At 55.8% G+C, this 19,304-nt stretch overlaps 6 protein-coding genes and 3 non-coding genes across 9 annotated transcripts; 5 read left to right on the top strand and 4 right to left on the bottom strand.

Annotated features, from left to right (window-relative positions):
- Nucleotides 1-123: 123 nt before the first annotated feature.
- CHGG_08031 (uncharacterized protein) lies at nt 124-1,921 on the bottom strand (the record flags this gene model as incomplete). The annotated part of the gene is made up of 5 exons (XM_001225686.1): nt 124-282; nt 761-882; nt 948-1,100; nt 1,333-1,472; nt 1,839-1,921. 5 exons carry the CDS (start codon nt 1,919-1,921, stop codon nt 124-126), a joined length of 657 nt encoding a protein of 218 aa, XP_001225687.1.
- Nucleotides 1,922-2,006, top strand: CHGG_11285. Its single transcript has one exon. It is a non-coding gene; the product is annotated as a tRNA-Gln (tRNA).
- A 257-nt stretch (nt 2,007-2,263) lies between these two features.
- On the bottom strand, nt 2,264-5,254 carry CHGG_08030 (uncharacterized protein; the record flags this gene model as incomplete). Its single annotated transcript, XM_001225685.1, has 3 exons — nt 2,264-3,096; nt 4,050-4,703; nt 4,804-5,254. The coding sequence occupies 3 exons, from the start codon at nt 5,252-5,254 to the stop codon at nt 2,264-2,266; spliced, it is 1,938 nt and encodes a 645-aa protein (XP_001225686.1).
- Nucleotides 3,477-3,556, bottom strand: CHGG_11280. Its single transcript has one exon. It is a non-coding gene; the product is annotated as a tRNA-Thr (tRNA).
- Nucleotides 5,255-7,227: 1,973 nt separating the features above from the next.
- On the top strand, nt 7,228-7,763 carry CHGG_08029 (uncharacterized protein; the record flags this gene model as incomplete). The annotated part of the gene is made up of 4 exons (XM_001225684.1): nt 7,228-7,253; nt 7,317-7,389; nt 7,461-7,567; nt 7,652-7,763. The coding sequence occupies 4 exons, from the start codon at nt 7,228-7,230 to the stop codon at nt 7,761-7,763; spliced, it is 318 nt and encodes a 105-aa protein (XP_001225685.1).
- A 1,096-nt stretch (nt 7,764-8,859) lies between these two features.
- CHGG_08028 (uncharacterized protein) lies at nt 8,860-10,119 on the bottom strand (the record flags this gene model as incomplete). The annotated part of the gene is made up of 3 exons (XM_001225683.1): nt 8,860-9,133; nt 9,234-9,488; nt 9,704-10,119. 3 exons carry the CDS (start codon nt 10,117-10,119, stop codon nt 8,860-8,862), a joined length of 945 nt encoding a protein of 314 aa, XP_001225684.1.
- Nucleotides 10,120-11,744: 1,625 nt separating this feature from the next.
- CHGG_08027 (uncharacterized protein) lies at nt 11,745-15,995 on the top strand (the record flags this gene model as incomplete). Its single annotated transcript, XM_001225682.1, has 6 exons — nt 11,745-12,539; nt 12,603-13,013; nt 13,707-13,955; nt 14,073-14,534; nt 14,652-14,745; nt 14,803-15,995. 6 exons carry the CDS (start codon nt 11,745-11,747, stop codon nt 15,993-15,995), a joined length of 3,204 nt encoding a protein of 1,067 aa, XP_001225683.1.
- CHGG_11286 lies at nt 13,429-13,517 on the top strand. The gene has a single exon. It is a non-coding gene; the product is annotated as a tRNA-His (tRNA).
- Nucleotides 15,996-16,734: 739 nt separating the features above from the next.
- CHGG_08026 (uncharacterized protein) lies at nt 16,735-19,206 on the top strand (the record flags this gene model as incomplete). Its single annotated transcript, XM_001225681.1, has 5 exons — nt 16,735-16,867; nt 16,936-17,372; nt 17,507-17,684; nt 18,132-18,204; nt 18,288-19,206. 5 exons carry the CDS (start codon nt 16,735-16,737, stop codon nt 19,204-19,206), a joined length of 1,740 nt encoding a protein of 579 aa, XP_001225682.1.
- Between the last annotated feature and the right edge of the window lie 98 nt (nt 19,207-19,304).

Genomic DNA, 19,304 nt, shown 5'->3' with positions numbered 1-19,304 from the left:
GCGACCTTCTCACATCTTCGGGAATCCGCATCAAATTTGATCGGGTCGTCTCCAACCCGATCACAAATCGACAATAAACAGGACGGGACCTCGCAGCTTGCAGGAGCTAGGGCGCCGCCTATTTCACTTATGCACCAATCGCAGTGGCAACAGGTCGGTCCTCGGTTCGCCAAATCGGCCGGATTCCTTCACCCTCTGCCATGCAGTGTGATTACGTGGAATCACTGCATCGGGTAATTCCTTGCTTGCTTTTCCATTGTCACAGCTACACGACATGCCTGACTGTCAAAATTGGGTAATGTTAGACCTGTTCTGTTTACAGACATGCGGGTATTACCGTCGAGAACACCTTAGCTGATGGTCGCAATCTTACTAACTCACACAATGTCACCGACGCAAAGGATCCCTCTCAAGTTTGGAGTTTCTAGACCTCAAGCTGAGGTCCTACCGGAGATCGGAGACTTGCATGTCTCTGGCTTTACCAACGGAACCCCGAATTGAATTCGGACTCCATGGGAGAGAGAGCCTGCCCGGAGAATTTGCTCCTCCCAACAGTAACAGGAACTTAGTTTGCGAAAGTCGCCATCACGACGGGCTCACCAATAAAGAACTTGGGACTCAGACAAAGGGGGACTGATTGATTACAACATCCAAACCATCTATGTTGTCATTTCTGATCTTCAGACTTTAGCAGTTTAGGATGTGGATTGGAGGGCACGGCCCACGAGCTCCGGAGTCCGCCCGATGACCCAGCGCTTACCTTGAGCCAATCTGGAATTCTAAGTTGAACGCCAGGGCGACACCTCGCATCGCCCATAGTGGACAAGAAGGCTTGCACATTTGGCTTTCTCACCTGGGAGAGCCAGAATCTGCGCCGATGTGCTGGTCCGAGTCATTTGATCCATATCGTTTATCCCACATTAACAACGATTTGTATGTACGCTTACATCTGCTACGCCACAGCGTTCTCTTGACAGTCGGCGTCGGCCCACGCCAACCTCTAGAACGGACGCTCGTGAAGAGGAGACTATGTTCTTCGTCGTTAGGGTGATCTTCGCACCGCAGGCTTTCGCCCTTCAGGCCGTCGAAGAACTTGATTACTTGAAGGCAGTGATGGAAGTCACCCCGTCGCTGCATTCGTACCTTCGTATTCAAGTCCCCCATAGAGTCTTCCTATTTGAACAGGAGTTTTTCTCTATTTGGACAGTAAAGTCCACATTACTAGCTAGATTTACCCCCAAAATCGCAATTGCCACACCCACACACCAAAATACAGTGTAAGACACTGGGAAAGGATATCTTTATACAAAATCACACTCTATCCACCCTGACCAACGCCGACACCCAAAACGACAGCAGCAGCAGCCAACGCAGCCGCGTCCTCTCCACCACGCAAATCTCCATCGCGCCCACCATCACCGCCTCCGCCAACCTCACCACCACCTGTCACCCCCACAACACCACCACCACCGCTACGGAAAAACGGAAGAAAATGACCTCGCGATCGCGAATGACGAAGTCTTGGTGTTGTTGCTGTCTTCAATTGACAGGTATGTCATGTGCCAGGACTTTGCACTGTAATTAGGTGTGTAATAGTGGCAACAGTGGTGTGGGCGCATGCAATTTTAGTACGGGCACGGACCTTTACTGTCCAAATAGAAAAAGACTGCTGTTCAAATAGGAACACTCCCCCCATATTGAGAGGTTCGAGCGTCAGCTTGGCCCAGCTCATCACCTAACTTCACATTCGTCTGGCAGCTTTTCCAAGTCGCTAGGTTACCGAGTAGGCCACGGGGGACGATGAAGCTGTTCATGAGTGGAGTCGGATCAAACCCTACAGTGGAGCACCCAACTTGCCATGGCTCAGCGGCCCACAGCTTGAAGAGATTTCCCACACCGCACCGCACAACACAGAAGTCATGGTTCTATAGTGTAGCGGTCATCACTCCGGATTCTGATCCCCTCAGAATGTTCCGGCAACCCCGGTTCGATTCCGGGTAGGACCTCACTTTTGCTGGCCGCTGTTCTGCTCACTGTCCCCGGCCTGCTCATCCTTTTTGGCGGCTTGTCTTGGTTTCTTCCCAGTCTAGTTTAGGCCTTGAGGAGTACGTAACTGTACGTTTGTTTCCCGAGTGTGTCGTAGAAAGCTGCGAGAACGGGGACCTCAGCTCGCCGAACTGTGTGAAACGAAATTTGCTGCAGCCTGCGAGTCGAATGAGGCTGGCACTTGACAAGATCGAATCAAGTTCCTTGGTTGCTTGAGTCAAGTGCGGGCCGCGCCGGGCAGCACGTTGTAATTTACAGTCATCTCAGACGCCGAGACAATGTCACCGGCACCAGGTAGCTTGGCAGTTTGACTGTCGTCGCCTGGGTAGAGGCACACCATCTCCAACAGCCCCTTACCCATGTCGCTTTGTGATGTTTGCTGTGACGTCTTCAGGACAAACAACTCCGTGTAGCCTGTCGGCGTGAAACCGAGTCTCCCAAACGCCCTCTTCCCGGCCGGCGTCGCAGTGAGCGCTGTGAATGAATGAATGTCAGCACGGCCGCCATCACCCTCGCCAGCTCCGTCCAACGCACCTGACATCCCCACCACTTTCCAGCCCCTCCGAGCCTGTGCCCTCCTCATCACCTCCTCCAAAGCAAGCTCACAAAACCTTTTCTTCTCAGCTCCCACACCTCCAGCATCAAACCTCTCAATATGATAAACATGCAACCCCACCTCCTCCTCCCCAGACCCATCCCCCGCAAACGCACTCCCCGGCTCAACATCCACCTCCTTCAGTCTACCCCCCAACAAATCCGCCCAGCACCTCCTCCGCAACGGTAACACAACAACCACCCCCACCACGGGCGCCATCCCCTCCACAGCAGCCGCCCCAACCGCCCCAGCCCCCCCAACCGGCCCACCACCACCACCACCCAGCGCCGACGAACCCTGATCGCCATCGCCCACGCCCGCACGGAAGAAGCACACCGACAGGTCGGGACAGGCATCGACCCAGGCGCGCAGCCGCGCGTAGGGCAGCGCTACGGGGTACATGGCCTGGTCGGAGGCGTGCACGGCGCGGAGAACGGCGTCGGGGATTGGTGCTGCTGTGGTGGTGGTAGTAGTAGTGGTAGTAGTTGGTGGTGGTGGTGGTGGTGGTGGTGGTGTGGTGTGAGGCGGTTTCATGGTGAGTGGTGGGTGATGCGGGTTGGTTGGGAGTGAGGCAAGTACATGTACCTGGGTACCTGATTGTGTGAGTTAGGGGTTGGGACCTAGGGCGGTCCGGTCACAGGTGCGTGTGGGGGGATGGTTCTCAGGTTTCGGATATTGTGGTGCGGTGTGTCACATTCATGGGTAGGCGGGTTGTTTATTGTATAGTTTGTACGCTACAATTTGGTGGAAAAAAATTGAGTTCTTGGGAGGAGGTGGTGGGGTTGACAAGAGGAGAAAGGGGCAAAAAGATTAAACAGATGTGCAATGTTACTATTGCCCACAACCAGAATCGAACTAGTGACCTTGTCATAGAGAATTTACTAGTGACACGCTCTACCACTGAGCCATGCGGGCTTTCGTTTTAATTTGAATGATGCAGCTGAAGATGGAGTGATAACGTCGTTTGCGCGGACTTTTGTCGCGGCTCGACAACTTCATTTCCGACGACTTTGATGATTACAGGAGTGACCGTGCCCGCTGCGCGCGGGCACGCCAAAGGAGCCTGGAGGAACTTGCCGGCCGCAGGTAGGCCTCATAGCGGAGTCAACGATGTAATTGTCTTTTTTTTCCATTTCATGATGGTTATTGACGAATGCTGGGAAAGTAAGGAAAGGTGGCTTCTCCAGTCAGACTAGCGTCTAATCGGACAGTCGCGCCCTCTGTTTTCCCGCTGTAGACCTCTTGCTTCTGATTGACTCGAGAGAGGTTTGCTTTTTTCTCTTTTTTGTTGGGGTGGTGTCAACCGGAGCGAGTTGATCTTCCAACAATTGCTCTGTGTCTGAACCGTCGTTGGTGTGACCAGTATCTTTGTGGTTAGCCTAGTTAGCGAGCTGGAAGGAAGTCATACCTGAGCTTGGAATTGTAAGCACTGGCTCGGCGTTGGTTGTGGTTGAGTTCGATGGTGCGTCAAGGATGGCCGATGGCTCGGTTGCCTCATTATCCGGATGCTTCCGGGGCCGTGCCGGGTTTTTCTGTTTATTTGTCAACGTGTTTTGGCCGCCAACGGGCGAGGAGAATGGGTTCCAGCTCGTGATTCCTTGCGGACCGGTTGAGCGTGGTGTTGTAGGTATTGTGCTAAGTCGTAAGGGTGTCGTGTTGTGAGCGGTTAAGCTGCTTTGTCGAATAGACTCCCAGTCGTCTGGGAGAATGACTGGGATGCGAACGCTTGTGTCGATGAGCTGAGGGCCTTGGATGAGGTTTCGATCTAGAACTCCTAGGAGGCGACCGTTGCATGCGATCCAGGATCCTCTTGGAAATGGGTTGACAGCTGTTCGCATCCAGCCGGCTAACGACTTCCACGGTTGTTGTTCAATGGGGAAGATGAGGAGGACGTGGCAGACGTGGATACCTTTGTGAGGGGGGCAGTCGTTCTCCGGCTGCAAATACGAGGCCAGCTTGACAAACACTGCAGCCTTGGTGGGTGGTTCCGGCCAGGCTGTGTCCACGAGATGGAATGTATCCAGATCGACGGGGCCGGTAAGGGACACACGTGCTGATGTGCCTGGCCAGGGGACCGTTTCATCGGGGTTAGCGAGTCGCCGGGGGATAATCCTTGGATGCGTCAGCGTCCATTGCGAGTCATAGTGATGGCATGGTTAAACCACCATCACGCGGCATTGCGAGGGTAACCTTCACGGATTGGGGATCGTCTGTCTCCCATCCGTTGACTGCTACGCCTTCGAAGGCAAGTTTGTTCGGGAAAAGTCGGGCGGCTATGGTGAACCATTTTTTCTCCCAATCCTCTTCCAGTGTTGTTGCTTTCGGTTCTGTGTTAAACATGGAGAGTATCACTGGCAGCCCCGAGCTCTCTTCATCTTCGGTGCTAAGGAGCCGTGGATAGAGGTCGTGGATGAAGGTGGGTTGGATGAATGGGAGGAAGGTCCCGGCTTTGAAGTTTCCCGCGCTTGTGTAGCGGGAGCCGGTTGGCAGGATCTCGCATTGGGCCAAGTCGGAGTGGTAGGTGACGATGAGGTCTCCGCCAGTCGCGCCGTGGTCTCGCTTGTTTGGTAGTGGGGGTATTGGGTAAACGACAGAGGCGGAAGAAGAAGCCATCTTGACTGCAATGGAATTATAAACAGTATCAGGAGATGATTGTAGTTTAGGTCAGAAAATCGGGATGGAAAGAACGTATTGAGTTCCTTGGATTGCGAAATTAGAGCACCGTGGTGTAAAAAAGGTGGCCTCTAGCACCGGTTTGACCTCATCGCCGATGTATGACGCCGCATTCTTGAGTCTCCAGTAAGCTATATCGTCATCTAGGGGCTTCAGTAATCAGATCCCGTAAAGATTAACCTCTGTGGCGTAATCTCACAGAGCTGATAGGTTCCGTGTATTTTGTGCGTCAAAGAAGCAATTTGCTTCGCTACCCTTCGTCGGGTAGACGACCATCGAGCCGTAGGCCTTGCTTGTATCCTTCCTGCTGAGCCAGGCAATCTTGACAATCTTGGCAATGTTGACGTTGTTCTCTGTCGTCGTGGTTCCAGGAATGGGACGTCATGGCCGAATCAGCGCAGACTGAAGCTGCTGACGAAGAAGCGGGTGCGTCGCTCTAGTAGTATAGTCAACCCATAATAGATGTTGACCCTGCAAACCTCATCTTTCGCCACTTTTTGACAGAAATCCGAATTTTTTGTTCGTGTTCGTGATTGTCAAGGAATGCGCGACGGAGGCATGCAAAAGCAGGAGCGAAGCAGCGAGACACAGGGGTCCTGATGCCAAGTGCGGGTTAGCGGCTTTTCTCCGGCGATCCGATTGGCCAGGTGTCAAAGCATCAAATAGTCCGTGCACCTCCACCGCCAAGACCAACTGCGAGATGCTGATTCAAGGAAGCAGAATGCAGATGACGCCAGACATCGAGATGCCATCGAGAGAAATCGAAAGGAGAAAAAACCAAAACTCTACAGTGAGAAGTCGACAGTACAGGTTCAAAATGACGCCGGTTTTTCAGTGGGGACATGTCCGAAAAAGGAAAGAAACTGGTTCGTGCTTGGAGCAGGCCATGGCATTTTCGACCTAAGGAACCTGGAGTTCCTCCAGGCACACAACATTTCTCCTCGCGCAGGCGAAGTGTTACCAATTCTCCCCAAACCACATTTTTCTAACTCTACTCTATACAGCAATTACAAATACCAACAAGATAAACGACCTAGAGCTAAAACCAACCCGCTACGACTGATATTGACTAAGTCCTGCGGCCCTGCTAAATTTTGGGAGAGGAAGGCGCTCTACATAAGATGTCGTACAGAAGTCTTTAGGAGGGTGATGTAACTAAGGTATTGGATCGGATTACGGATACCCTAGTTATATTATTTGGGATGCCCTCGTTCGAATGTTTTTTTCTCTGCATTCTTAAGCTTGAATTGACGATGTTGCGATGTTGTTGACGATGCATGTGAATGGATGTGCTGACCACGACCTCAATCTCCCCTGGCACAACAACTTCCCGCCCCGATGTTTTACCGGACCAGAACCCCTGGAACAAAGTTTATCCAGGCGTAAGACATCTTTGCTATTTTCCATCGCGGGGCCAGGTCTAAGGGGTCTGTCGCCACGACACAGATGTGGTTTTTCCAGATAATCTGAAATTGCCCCCAAAAAAATAATTCTTTATAAAAAGAAACCCGAAACTGAATGCTCATCTGGCTTTCCCATGTTGCCTCAGCGGGTACCTAGATCGCCGATTCAGGAGGATGAGTACCTCGATGGATAACCAGGGTTTGCTGAAACGCCAGGGCCCGTAATTTTCGCGTTGTTAACTGTGGGGGACGGGGCATGATGCGACCGCGGCCGAATCAGGAAGGGGCGCGGGACGCCAGTACTGCCAGTATTGCCAGTACGCGGCAGGCGAGGAAACACGCATTTAATGTCGAGTGCCAGCGTATGTACACTACAGGCAGCAGTAATCGGTAAATAATACCAGTACCCCGCCTTGCCAATTTTTTCTTTCAAACCCAACGTTCCCATTCCCCTCACTTCATCGCACGAACAGGACTTCAGTACAGTTCAGCAACAACTTTTCGCCCAGCATGTCAGGATCCAAAGTCTACGTCGGGTATGATTTGCGATAGACTAATCAAACGCCAATCGCCGATTCATTTGCTGAAGCCGAAACTAGAAACCTCTCGTGGAGTACCGACGACATGAGCCTCAGAACAGCCTTCGAAGCATATGGCTTGGTCGTCGACTCGGTGCGTTGAACTTGCTCCACCGATCTCCACCGATCCCTATCAAGCAGCCGTCGGATACTGATATCTCCCAGATAGTCATGAAAGACCGCGACACTAATCGGAGCCGCGGATTCGGATTCGTCACCTTCAGCACCACAGAGGAAGCCGAGGCTGCAATTGCCGGTTTGGATCAGCAGGAGTAAGTTTCCTCCATCCCCATAACAACACGCCGGCTCGGTCAACCGGGGCTGACTGGGGTGCGATGCTTTAGTCTGGATGGAAGAAATATCCGAGTCAACATGGCCAACGCCCGTCCCAGTGGTGGTGGTCGCGCCTTTGGCGGTGGCGGCTACAGCGGCGGCGGTGGCGGCGGCTACAGCCAGGGTGGCTACTAGCAAGGTAGTGGTGGCTACTAAGAAGGGTTTGGAGGACAGCTACTCTGAGGTCTTGGGGATGCCACGATATGAATAATGAGGGGCAGTTACGGTGACGCTTTATCTGAGTTACTCTTCACTAGCATCGCATCCTTTTAATTGATGGCACCATGAACCAGGTCCGCGAAGCTGCGACCATGTCGCTGCTGCGTGTCAAATAGAAATCTTCGAATGGCACCAGTGCCGGGAACTGGAGATATTCTCTTTTCTTCGCTGTGCGCGTTTCCCAATCTACGTGCCAACTTGCTCCTTGGTGCATCACTTGCTCCTTGGTGTCTCCAGTCTCGTATCCTTCCGCATTTACGGTGCCGTATATGGAGTAAGCTAAGGGCAGCTTCTCAGTTTGCCTTCCACAAACGAGGGCAACATGTGCGTCCGTGGCGGCCATAAGACAGCCCGCACGCCTTATGAAGTTGGCCCTCTTGTCCCTATGTGCAAAGTCGGTATTTTGGGCGCCGATAAAGTCTTCCCGGAACAGAGTAGCGACGGGGAAACTCAACCCGGAAGTCACCACCTTTGATGAAACCAGCCGTGGTTGAGAACTAAATCTTAAATCTTACTGACTTCTATACATGCATCTAAGAGTCGCCCATCGTTGTCGTCTGTGCCCTCCACCAACACTCGCCTTTTACCACCAACATGAAAATAAACAAGGGGCTGCCGAAATGGTCAAGGCGTTTTACACCAACCAAGGTCAGTCCTAGAAAGGCTATGCAGCGGTAGGGTATGTGTACACAAGATCAGGGCTGGTCCACGGACCTTGGCTCTCTTATGTGGCGGACATAAGCAACCACGAAATTACGGCGTGGTCCTGAGCCTGGGCCGGGAGAACCAACGCGATAGATACCCTTGTCCGTCTGGTAGGGCACGCCGTTTATTCTCGTCCTGGTAGATGAATCGATTTGATGAGGGTAATAGAACTCTCTACGTTTCGTAAGCTCTACACCACACTATTGTCAGCGGCCTGAATTTGCTATGCCGTCCCAGTCCCCTGCTGTGAAGACTGAAGCCTCCCGTCGCTCCGTGTCACGAGAGTCGATCGAAGCTTCGCTGTCGGTCACTGTTTCTGCAGCTCCAGGAAGCGCGTCACGACGCCCTCTGCGGCCAGGATTTTCAGAGCATCAAGCTTCTGGCCAAACAACTCATACGACTCGCATGAGAGCCTGAACAGCTCCTCATACCACTCGGCCCTCGCGGCCGGGCTGTTCCAGAACAGGACCCCCGTGAAGACCTGGCAGCCCGAGTTCTCGTCTGGCTCAGGCTGCCAGCCCCCTGTTGCGTCGACTGTGCACGCGACCGGGATTCCTGCTAATACCGAAGGCTCTGTCATGCTGTGTTGCTCACCCCAAGCGAAGTTAGTTGGTTGGACCGTTGCATGGTGATCAAGAAAGTCAAGTGGGTGGGTGGGGGCAAGGGAAAGCGACAACGAACCGCTCAAAGGCGCCAAAGGCATGCTCGAAGAGTTGACGTTCTAGCGCGCCTGGCGGGACATGGAAGCACGTCAACTCGAGACACTGCCAGACTGAGTTGGGCCATAAGTTCAGGAAAGTTCGGGTCTTGGGGAAAGCCTGGTGTGTCAGCGGCGCTGCCAGGTGGACTGACGATGCGGCAAAGGCGTCCAGTATCCGACGATATTCGGGCAGCGCGGCGGCTCGCGCATCTTGGCTCTCCCCGACTAGAACCGGGCTGGGTTAGCCGAAAATAAGACGACTATTGCGGGTAGGATTGCCAACCTATCATCACGGCAAGTTTTGCCTTGTTTTCCAGATCAGAAGCCCAACAGGTCTGGACAAAACCCGGCAGTGCGCTAGTCTCGTCACGGATATGGTTGCATATGTGAGGCCCCTGACAATGGAGGAGGCCCCGGCGATGGAGGAGGAGACGGCAGCAGCCTCATCTACGTCCCCACAAGCATCTGGGCCCCGGGCGGCGGTGCCACCGCCTCATGCATCCCACCGTGCACGCTGGTGCTCCCCCCGTCGCAGCTTGGTTCCACAACAACCATCTCATGGCCGCCGCTGACCACGACGCTGCTGTCGTCAGCCGCGGGCGGCGACACCCAGACCATCACCACCACCATCTCCATCCCGGCCATCACCACAACAGCCATCGACTGGTGGCCCGTGACAGTCAACGTCGGGGATCCAACCACCGCCGTCTTCAAGCCCGTGCAGAGCGTCAAGCCACCCCCGACCCAGATCACCCTCCTCTCCAACGTGGCAACCGCACCTCCTTCACCAATCCCCGAGTACTCCAACGGCACCCCGGTCTTCCCATCAGGCTCTCCCACCACCACAACGTCAACAATCCCCCCCATCTTCTTCCCCACTCCCCACCCCGTAACAATCCAACCCCAACCAACCATCTCCGTCTACCTATTAACCAAGAAACCCACCACAACCACCTTACCAGCATCGACAGTGACCTCTGGCTCTAGGACCATGACCTTTCCGCCCATTACAACGACGGAGATCGACACGGGGCCCATTCTCATCTATGCCAGCGCCAAACCCACATCGATCTGCCAGGACGGATGCGGGACGTATAACTGCCGCGAGTTTGGTTGCGGTCACTGTCGGGAGTTTGGGCTTGACTGCGATGGCGGAGGCGGAGGTGGAGGCGGAGGTGGTGGTGGGGGAGGTGGTGGCGGCGGCGGCGGAGGATGTGGTATCTTCGGTTGCAACGGCGGTTCCTCCATCTCTGGATGCGGCGGGGGTTGCGGCCCGTACGCTCGCTTTGTATCGGCCCATGTGTTCTTCTTAGGTAGGTACTCAGTCTTGTGCATACCCAGCAGTTAGTTCAGAAAGAGATAAGCCCATTTGATCCTGCCCATCAGAATGTTTTGTGAGTTTAAAAGAAGCAATGGAGTTAAAGAGCAAGGAAAAGTCCTCAAAGCTTGCCGGAAGCTCAATGATGTACGAATCAGAAGGCAGAATGTTAGCCCCCAACCGTTGTTCGATGCTACCTTTGCCATCATTGCCCAACACTCTGTCTCCTGCACCCTTGAAACAAACAGACAAGGAAGCCTATCACATTTTATGAGATTAATCATTGGCACCTAAAACCTGCTCTTACGGGACCGATAAGACGTGGGAGGGCTGAGTCGTGGCTCCATAGGTTCTCGCCTGCGTTTGCTCAGCCCAAGTCATCATTGGCAAAGAAGTGTAATTCAACGCTGACATCATGGTTTGGTTCTCCCGAGGCAGTGCCTCGTCGGCGGGCAGCCCTCGGGAGACTGCATCAGGCCGCAAATACATTAGAAAGTATGCAAAGTTGGGAGAAGCTGGGGTGAGATGTCAGATCCGCCGAGGCCAACATGTTGGCTTCCCGTCAGATACTGCAGGCTTCCGAACCGCCAGGGGTCCTTATGCATAGCACCCTTGCGCTGTCTGTTTGTTCGGGTCCCTTGTCCGGACTGCAATCGAATCGAACCGGCCCTTCAGGAAATGATTGACACGCTCTAAAATACATGGTAAACCGAGCCTTTGTGAATATCTAACCAAAAAGACCAAGAATCTTCAACGTATGTCGGGTTCACAACTCGCTGATGAGCTCGCCAAAGGAAAGCACAGGCATGCTGCACCTCGCTCAAAGGCCGACTAATAGGAGCGACAGAGTTACCACCAACCCAACTAGAGCAAACAAAACGATGGGCCCCTGGCCAATACCGCGAACAGTTCGGAAGGGAGAGGCCTACAATGCAGTGAACCGCATCGAAGCGTGTCGTTGTCCCCATGGTTCGTTCGAGAAGGCAGAAGCCCGAAGAAAGAGAAAAGGAGCAAAGAATGAAGATTGAGCAGAGGGCATACTGGGCATATAAAGTCCACCGGAGGGGGACCATTGCCCCAGACTTCTCCATCCTCCATAGCGCAACCGACCCTGCCTGTCCCTGACATCCGCTCAAGTCAAATGGCCATGTCATCATCTGTCTTTTTCAGCACTATGTTGGCGCTTGCAGCCCCTGTCTGTCTAGCACTTGCTTTTCTCTTCCGCAAATGGCGGGCCTGGCGAGTCCAGAGATGGGTGCGTGGGCAGTTAGACGTGGCCAACTTCCACTATGCCCCCGACCTTGAAGGCGATTTGCAAGAACGCCTCCGTCTGCGTGCCAGCGAGAACCGCCGTCTAAAGATGGCGTTCGGCATCGATAATTCCCTGACAACCACCTCCCCGTCAGTCCACAGCGCGTTCCTCAAGACGGCGTCCGGAGTCTTGAACAGGAGGGGGCGCAACTGGGAGGAGCTCTACGGCATCGCCAAAGCCTTCCTCGAGGCCGAGGTGGAAACCCACGAAGCCGCCGGGAAGCGAAGTCTGCGTCTCGCTGAATCCGTCCGCTGCATGGTCCTCGCGGTGGTCCTTTTCGACAGCTTCAACATCGACGTAACCACCATCCCCCGATCCGACCTCGCCACCATCACAACCGAGATCAACAACCAGTGGCTGCGTTCCAAGAGCCACCCTACCGACGTCACGCCGTCCGAGCTCCTCAACTCAACCATCGCCTCGCTCAACATCACGTCGCGCTCCCCAGGGGCAGAACACACCGCACTGTCCCCGGCCGAGGTCCTGGGCCTCCTCATGCCGCAGTACGAAACGCTCTGGCGCGTGGTGCTGCTGACCTTTGTCACGGCATACCACCACCAGCCGGCCGCCTACGCGGACGCCGTCCAGCGGACCGCCACGGTCCCCAGCTGCCTGGGTGACCCCTCCCTCGAGAAGGAAGCCCTCAAGCTCGCCAAGGTACGCCCCCTCCCCATCCCTTTACCTCCATCTCCCCCCCCTGGGTACTAACCCCCCTCGCAGGAAGGTCTCCGCCTCTACCCCTCCAACAAACACCTCTACCGCGCCGCCCTCACCACCACCACCCCCACAACAACCACCACCCCCCCAACCGCCGCAACCGCCGCAGTATCCGCCTCCCTCACAACCCTGCACCGCCACCCCCAAATCTGGGGGGGTCCCGACGCGCGCACCTTCCACCCCTCGCGCTTCGACACCACCGCCCTGACGCCCGCCCAGCGCCAGGCCTATGTGCCGTTCTCGGTCAAGCCGCACAGGTGTCCGGCGGCGGGCGGGTTTGGGGAGAGGATGGTGGTGGTGTTGGTGGTGGCGTTGGGGAGGGGGTGGGGGCGTGGGGAGGGGAAGGGGGAGGGGGGTGATGGGGATGGGGATGAGACTCGGAGGGCGGTGGTGAGGTTTGGGCCTGGTTCCCCGGTAAGGGCGGGTCATGGGGGGGAGTTGCCGACTGGGCGGGGGGAGATGGAGGAGTGGGTTTGGGAGTGGTGATGGTGGTGTTTCTTTTTTTTTTTCGCGGTTGCGGTTACGCGATGTTTTTGGGGGGTTGGGGTTTGTTGTGATGGGAGTTCGTTTCTGTGGGTGTGATCGAGCAGACCGGACATGTGTAGTACGGGCAATGAGGATTTCATCAATTTATTTCGCGGTGATACATACGAGTAGTTATTAAAAAAGGATGATGGCAGCCAAAGGGTTGCTGGCAATCGATCTTTTTTTTTTTTTTTTTCTTTTTTTTCTCGTGACATCTGAGATCCAGACAACGCAACGCGAATCAATTGCCCCGCTGCCTGCCGGCCACCTCTTGGGTGGCAAATCCGGCCAAATATGCATCAAAGGGTGACTAGTCTAGTGGTCAGGACGTTTCGTTGTGGTTCTTCCACATGCAAAACCGAAGAAACCCCGGTTCGATTCCGGGGTCGCCCACACTTTTGCTTCACCTTTTGCATGTCTCGCTTGTCTTGCCATCCTTTCTCTGGCATTGGTGATTTGAGAAAACTATTTTCGTCCCCCACCCCGCTCGGTGCCAGGTCGTTTCCCTGAATATTTCTCATCCCCGACTTTTTGTGGTTTCTCTCTCTGCAATGGCAACCATCGGCTGGATGACGCAAACAGTCCTTGACCGAGACCGACTTTGTTAAGTGGTACTCGGCTATGCCCGCAGGTTACGGGCCTGCATCTTCTTTGCATGTGCCCGGTCGCCCCGGCTCGAGATTGACGCAGATGGCAAAACATGTTGCGAATCCACGACCCGGGATTGGCTTGAAGCAACCCCACGTGCATTCGCCCATGTCACTCTTCCGGGAACACGACAGCAAGCAACACCGGCGGCCGCCAAGCTGGGAATCTGGATCCCGAGGTCTGGTTAGCGACGGCCTGATGTTGGAATAGTTTAAGATGGCAGAGGAACCACGGGCCAGGGCAGTCGCCGGGGCTACTCAAGCATTCCTGGTGCTCACGGTGCTCACCTCCTACAACTAGACGGTCCAAATCAGACCTCAGTTCTCGGCCATGCTATACCGTCTCGGCCTAGGCGCCCTTGTTGCCGCCCCCCTTGTCGAGGCATCGTTCGAGAAAAATCTTGCTTACAGCAGCCCCTCGAGGCGTCACCCAAGCCTGGCGGTCCCTCTCTCCCATGTCAACAAGCGGCAAACTAGCGATGTCTACGCGCCCGCAGAAGTCAACTTCACCCACGGCGTTGCATCCGGTGACCCCTATGCCGACTCGGTCATCCTATGGACTCGGCTAGCCCCGACCACCAAGAGTGTTGCCTCGGACCTCGTCCCTGGGGGCGTGGTGCCCATCTACGGTGACTCGGAGGGAGCTCAGCCGTCTGCCAAGGCCGCCTGTGTCGAGTTCAAGATTGCCACGGACTTGCCTCTATCCAATGTCGTGGACCAGGGGCGAGCTTTCACGAGCAGCGACGTGGACTACACGGTCAAGGTGAGTCTCAACCACTCGATGAACCCGAAACCCGCTAACGTTTTACAGTTCGAAGCCAGCGGTCTCCAGCCCTTCACCACCTACTACTACCAATTCAATGTCTGCGACTCGGACAAGGTCAGCCCGCTCGGCCGGACCAAGACCATCCCCTCCAAGACCCAAAAGGTTGACAGAAACATCAACCTCGCCGTCTACTCCTGCAGCAACTACCGTGAGGCTCTTCCACTCCCCAAGTCCCTCCCATAGACCCAACCCTAACACGACATAGCCGAGGGCTACTTCAACGCGTACGCCAATCCGGTGCGCAAAGAGTCGATCGACTACGTGCTGCACCTGGGCGACTACATCTACGAGTACAAGCCGGACTCGTCCATCCAGGGCCGCAACCCGCAGCCGGACCGCGAGATCTACACGCTGTTTGACTACCGCACGCGGCTGGGCGCGTACCGCACCGACCCCGACCTGCTCGCGTCGCACGCCAAGTTCGCCTGGATCCCCGTGTGGGACGACCACGAGGTCGCCAACAATGCCTGGCGCAACGGCTCGAGCAACTCGGACGGCGAGGTCTTCCGCGCTCGCAAGCAGGCGGCCGTCCGCGCCTACTTCGAGTGGATGCCCCTGCGCCAGGCCGACATGGACGACAGCCTGCGCATCTGGCGCAGCTTCTCGCTCGGGACGCTGTTGGACTTGGTCATGTTGGATACGCGCCAGTATGACCGTGACCTGACGGTGCTAAACGGGCTAGCGGGCATCGGCGGGAACAGCCAAGAGGTGGAGAAGCTGGTGGACCTGCAGAACCGGACCATCATGGGCTTCAAGCAGGAGGCGTGGTTCTACGACCAGCTGACGCAGTCGTCGGAACGGGGCGCCGCGTGGCGTCTGGTCGGGAACCAGGTCATCTTCAGCCGGATGACGCTGGGGATCCTGGGCGACCAGCCGTTCAACCGCGACCAGTGGGACGGCTATCTCGCGAACCGCGACCGCGTGTACCAGCACCTGGCCGACGGCAAGATCAACAACACGGTGATGCTGTCGGGCGATTCGCACGCCGCGTGGGTGTCGGATCTGGCCTGGCTTGGGAAGAGGGACTACGACGAGACGACGGGCGAGGGCGCGTTCGGCGTCGAACTGGCGGGCACCGCAGTGACAAGCTCTAGTCCCGTCGGCGGCCTGCCCAAGTTGTTGGCGAACCCGCTATCCAAGTGGCTGATTAGCAAGAATCCCGAGCTGCAGTGGCAGGATCTGTTCTACCGTGGGTATTTTGAGATGAGCATTGGGTATGAGGCCATCGAGGCCAGGTTTTACGGCATCCCGGATGTCAAGGTCAAGAGCGACGACGAGATCTTGCTGGCGACGTTTTTGATCAACAATGGGGAAAACAAGCTGGCGAGGAACCCGACGGTGGGCGGTGGGCGGGCCAAGGGGGGCGCGCTGAAGAACGGAAAGGTGCCCCTGGTCTAAAGGGCGATCTTCACGCCCCCGAATCCGATAGTCCGAGTCAATCTGGGGGTCCGCTTTGGATCGGACGAACTATCGAGGCGTTGCAATTTTGGAAATATCCAGGCTGCTGTTGGATAGGAGATATTACCTTATTCAAGTTTTATGAGGACCAATCCGATGCTCGCATCCATCGCCGGCCGGCCATGCGATACCACTATGCCGTGGTACAGTGGTTCCTTGACGTCTGTGCTGCGCCACGGATGTCGGCAAGTCGGCGTTTTGGCTGCCGGCAGTTGGGCCCGGGTATCACAGGGGGCTCGATCCTTCGGGTCAATTCGACCGTGCCCGCCCACTGGCTCGCTCTCTGAGCTCTTGTGAATGACTAAGGAACGCGCGTAACAATCCTGGATCGGATGAGATTCTGTCCGCCGAGCCAACGCCAATTCTCACCAAACCAAACAGAGAGGAGCAGAGGCTGACAAGCAGAAAGGCGGTGCTATAGTCCACGACCAACGAGATCGTCCGACCGGCTCGCACGGGTTCGGATCATACACAGAGATCGAATCCGGTAAATGATCGATCTAGGCGAAATGTGACACCAAGAAAATGTGGTAGATAACGTTATCATGAGTTTATGACGAGTATATAATCTATATCATGGCGCCACCTTTGCCAATATAGCCACCAACAGCCAGACAACATCACGCCCTCAGCGTCTTTACACACCAGTGACACCACACTCGACTTTTTAGCAACCACCATGAAGTTCACCCAAGCCATCGGCCTCGTGGCCGCCCTCCAAAGCGCCCTCGTCTCCGGCAAGCCCTGTGGCGGCCCCCACCGCCCGCACTGGAAAACCCTCGCGCCCATCCCTCTCAACCCGCGCCAAGAGCGTAAGTATTAAACCTCCCCCTCCCCCCCTAAGTACCAAGATAATTACTAACCCCCCCCCCCCCTTCAGACACCACCCTCGCCCTCAACACCACCCATCTCGCCATCCTCGGCGGCATCGTGCCCAGCCCCTCCAACCCGGCGCTCTTCCCCACCACGCCCCTCCTCCAACTCTACAACACGCACACCCACACCTGGCACCCCCACCCCATGGCCCCCCTGCCCGTCGCCCTCAACCACCCCAACGCGGCCGTCGTCCGCGGACGCATCTACCTGCTCGGCGGGCTGGACGACGACGCCGCCGACGGCGTGTGGCGCGGCACGGGGCGCAGCTGGGTCTGGGATCCGGAGAGGGATGTCTGGGAGGCGTTACCGGCGATGCCCGGGGTGGCGAGGGGGAGTGCCGCGGTTGGGGTGGATGAGGAGAGGGGGTGGGTGTATCTTGCCGGGGGGATGACGCAGTTGCCGTTGGTGGAGGGGCAGGGGGTGCAGGAGAGTGTGGATGTGGTGAGTGTGTTTGATGTGGGGAGGGGGGAGTGGGTAGTGGAGGCGCCGGCGGAGGTGGCGGTCATGCCGGGAAGAGGGATCATGCCGGTGGGGCGGAGGTGGAGGGGGTGATGTATGTGCTGGGGGGGAGGGAGGTTGGGCCGGTCAATGTGCGGGGGGATGTGTTTGCGCTGGATTTTGGGCGGTTGGAGGAGGGGTGGGTGACGAAGAAGGGCGTCATGCCGACGCCGAGGGGCGGGGTGTGCGCTGGTGCGGTGGATGGCAAGGTTTACGTCTTTGGCGGTGAGGGAAATCCGGCGGAGGGGAGCGACGGTGTGTTTGATCAGGTGGAGGCGTACGATACGAAGACGGATACGTGGGAGAAGGTCGGGAAGATGAAGGTCCCGAGGCACGGCACGTACGCGGCTACGATCGGTGGCGGTGTGTATATCCCGGGTGGTGGCATCAAGCAGGCAGGCGCGCCGGTGGACGACTTTACTGTGTTCTATCCTTGATTGTTGGGCCTGGCATGGCGGAAGAGATCAGTGGGATCATGGATGTGAGGCGAGTAGGTTGAGTTGGGCGTTGGGGGATGGTAGGGGACACGTGAAGGGCTAGAGTTGGAAACGAGAACTGAGTTAAGCAGGGTATAATATTATTTACTTCTTACAGGCATTATATTCTGTGTAGCTGGCACTGAATGCTTTCAAAAGTTTCTTTCTACCTAGCCCCCAGGGCTCACACCCCTGAGGTCACGTGGGCTGGCGCCCCTTTATTCAGGGCGCTCAGGCCTCGCGCTCAGTTGGATGCAGCAGCCAATCGCGCCGACCGCCAACCGCGAAGTTCGAGCTGAGTAGGTAGCAACTAACTTTCTCACTTCCTTCTCTCCCTTGTTCATGTTCGTTCATAAGCAAGCCCCTTTACATCACTTTACAGTTTACATCCTTCGCCGCATAATTTCACCATGAAATCACAACGCCGTCCTAAAAACAGGGACAAATACGCTGTCCAACACGATGGGACTGAAAACCTGGCTGTCAATGTTCGGTTCATCTACCGCTTCCTGACACTTCTGGCTCTGAAAACCACAAAGCGCTTCTACAACACCAAAGGCCCATGCCCATGCGCAATTATCTCCCCACATCTCATTGTCAAAAGAGGCCCGTTTGCCCACCTAACCGAAGCCGCCACGCTAAAATTTATCGCTGAAAAGACCTCCATCCCTGGGCCTCGAGTGCACTGCGCTTTCCTCCACAATAACAGAGCTTTCATTGTTATGGAACGACTCCCGGGCGTCACCCTCGAAGTGGCCCGGGAATCACTGTCGGATGCCCAACACTCTGCCATCTTGTCGCAACTCAAGTCAATTTTCCAGGAATTAAGGTCGCTCCCACCACCTCCCGGCGTAGGAATCGAAAGCTGCGTGGGCGGTTCCTTGTGCGACAGCCGCCTCCCCCAATCCTCGCCCCGGTTCGGACCATTCAAAACAATCAACGAGTTCCACTTGTGGCTCTGCGACGGATTTCGGCCGGAAGACCACCCAGCTCGTAAAGACGATCAGGATTGGGCGGATATCAGGCAAATGACAGCTGAGCAAGACGGGCCATGGCCGCCACCCTTCTTCACCCACGGAGATCTGCACCCCGGCAACATCCTGGCCTGTGGCGATCGCGTCACTGGCATCGTCGACTGGGAGTTTTCTGGCTGGTACCCCCACTACTGGGAGTACACTTCTGCATGGTATGGTCACCATACCCGACGTGGGTGGGAAGACAAGATCTTGAAGTTTCTCGACCCCTATCCCAAAGAGCTAGAGATGGAGAAGATACGCCAGAGGTGGTGGGGAGAAGTTTGAAGCAATAATCAATTCTAGCCTCATCAAGTTGAGGTTGAAATGCCCTTGACAGACACACCATGATCAACGGGCACTGACTGGAACCCCAGCGGCTCACA

This window comes from Chaetomium globosum, genomic scaffold (genome assembly GCF_000143365.1).
Source record: "Chaetomium globosum CBS 148.51 scaffold_5 genomic scaffold, whole genome shotgun sequence".
NCBI lineage: Eukaryota > Fungi > Ascomycota > Sordariomycetes > Sordariales > Chaetomiaceae > Chaetomium > Chaetomium globosum.
This window is presented reverse-complemented; position numbering and strand designations above follow the sequence as displayed.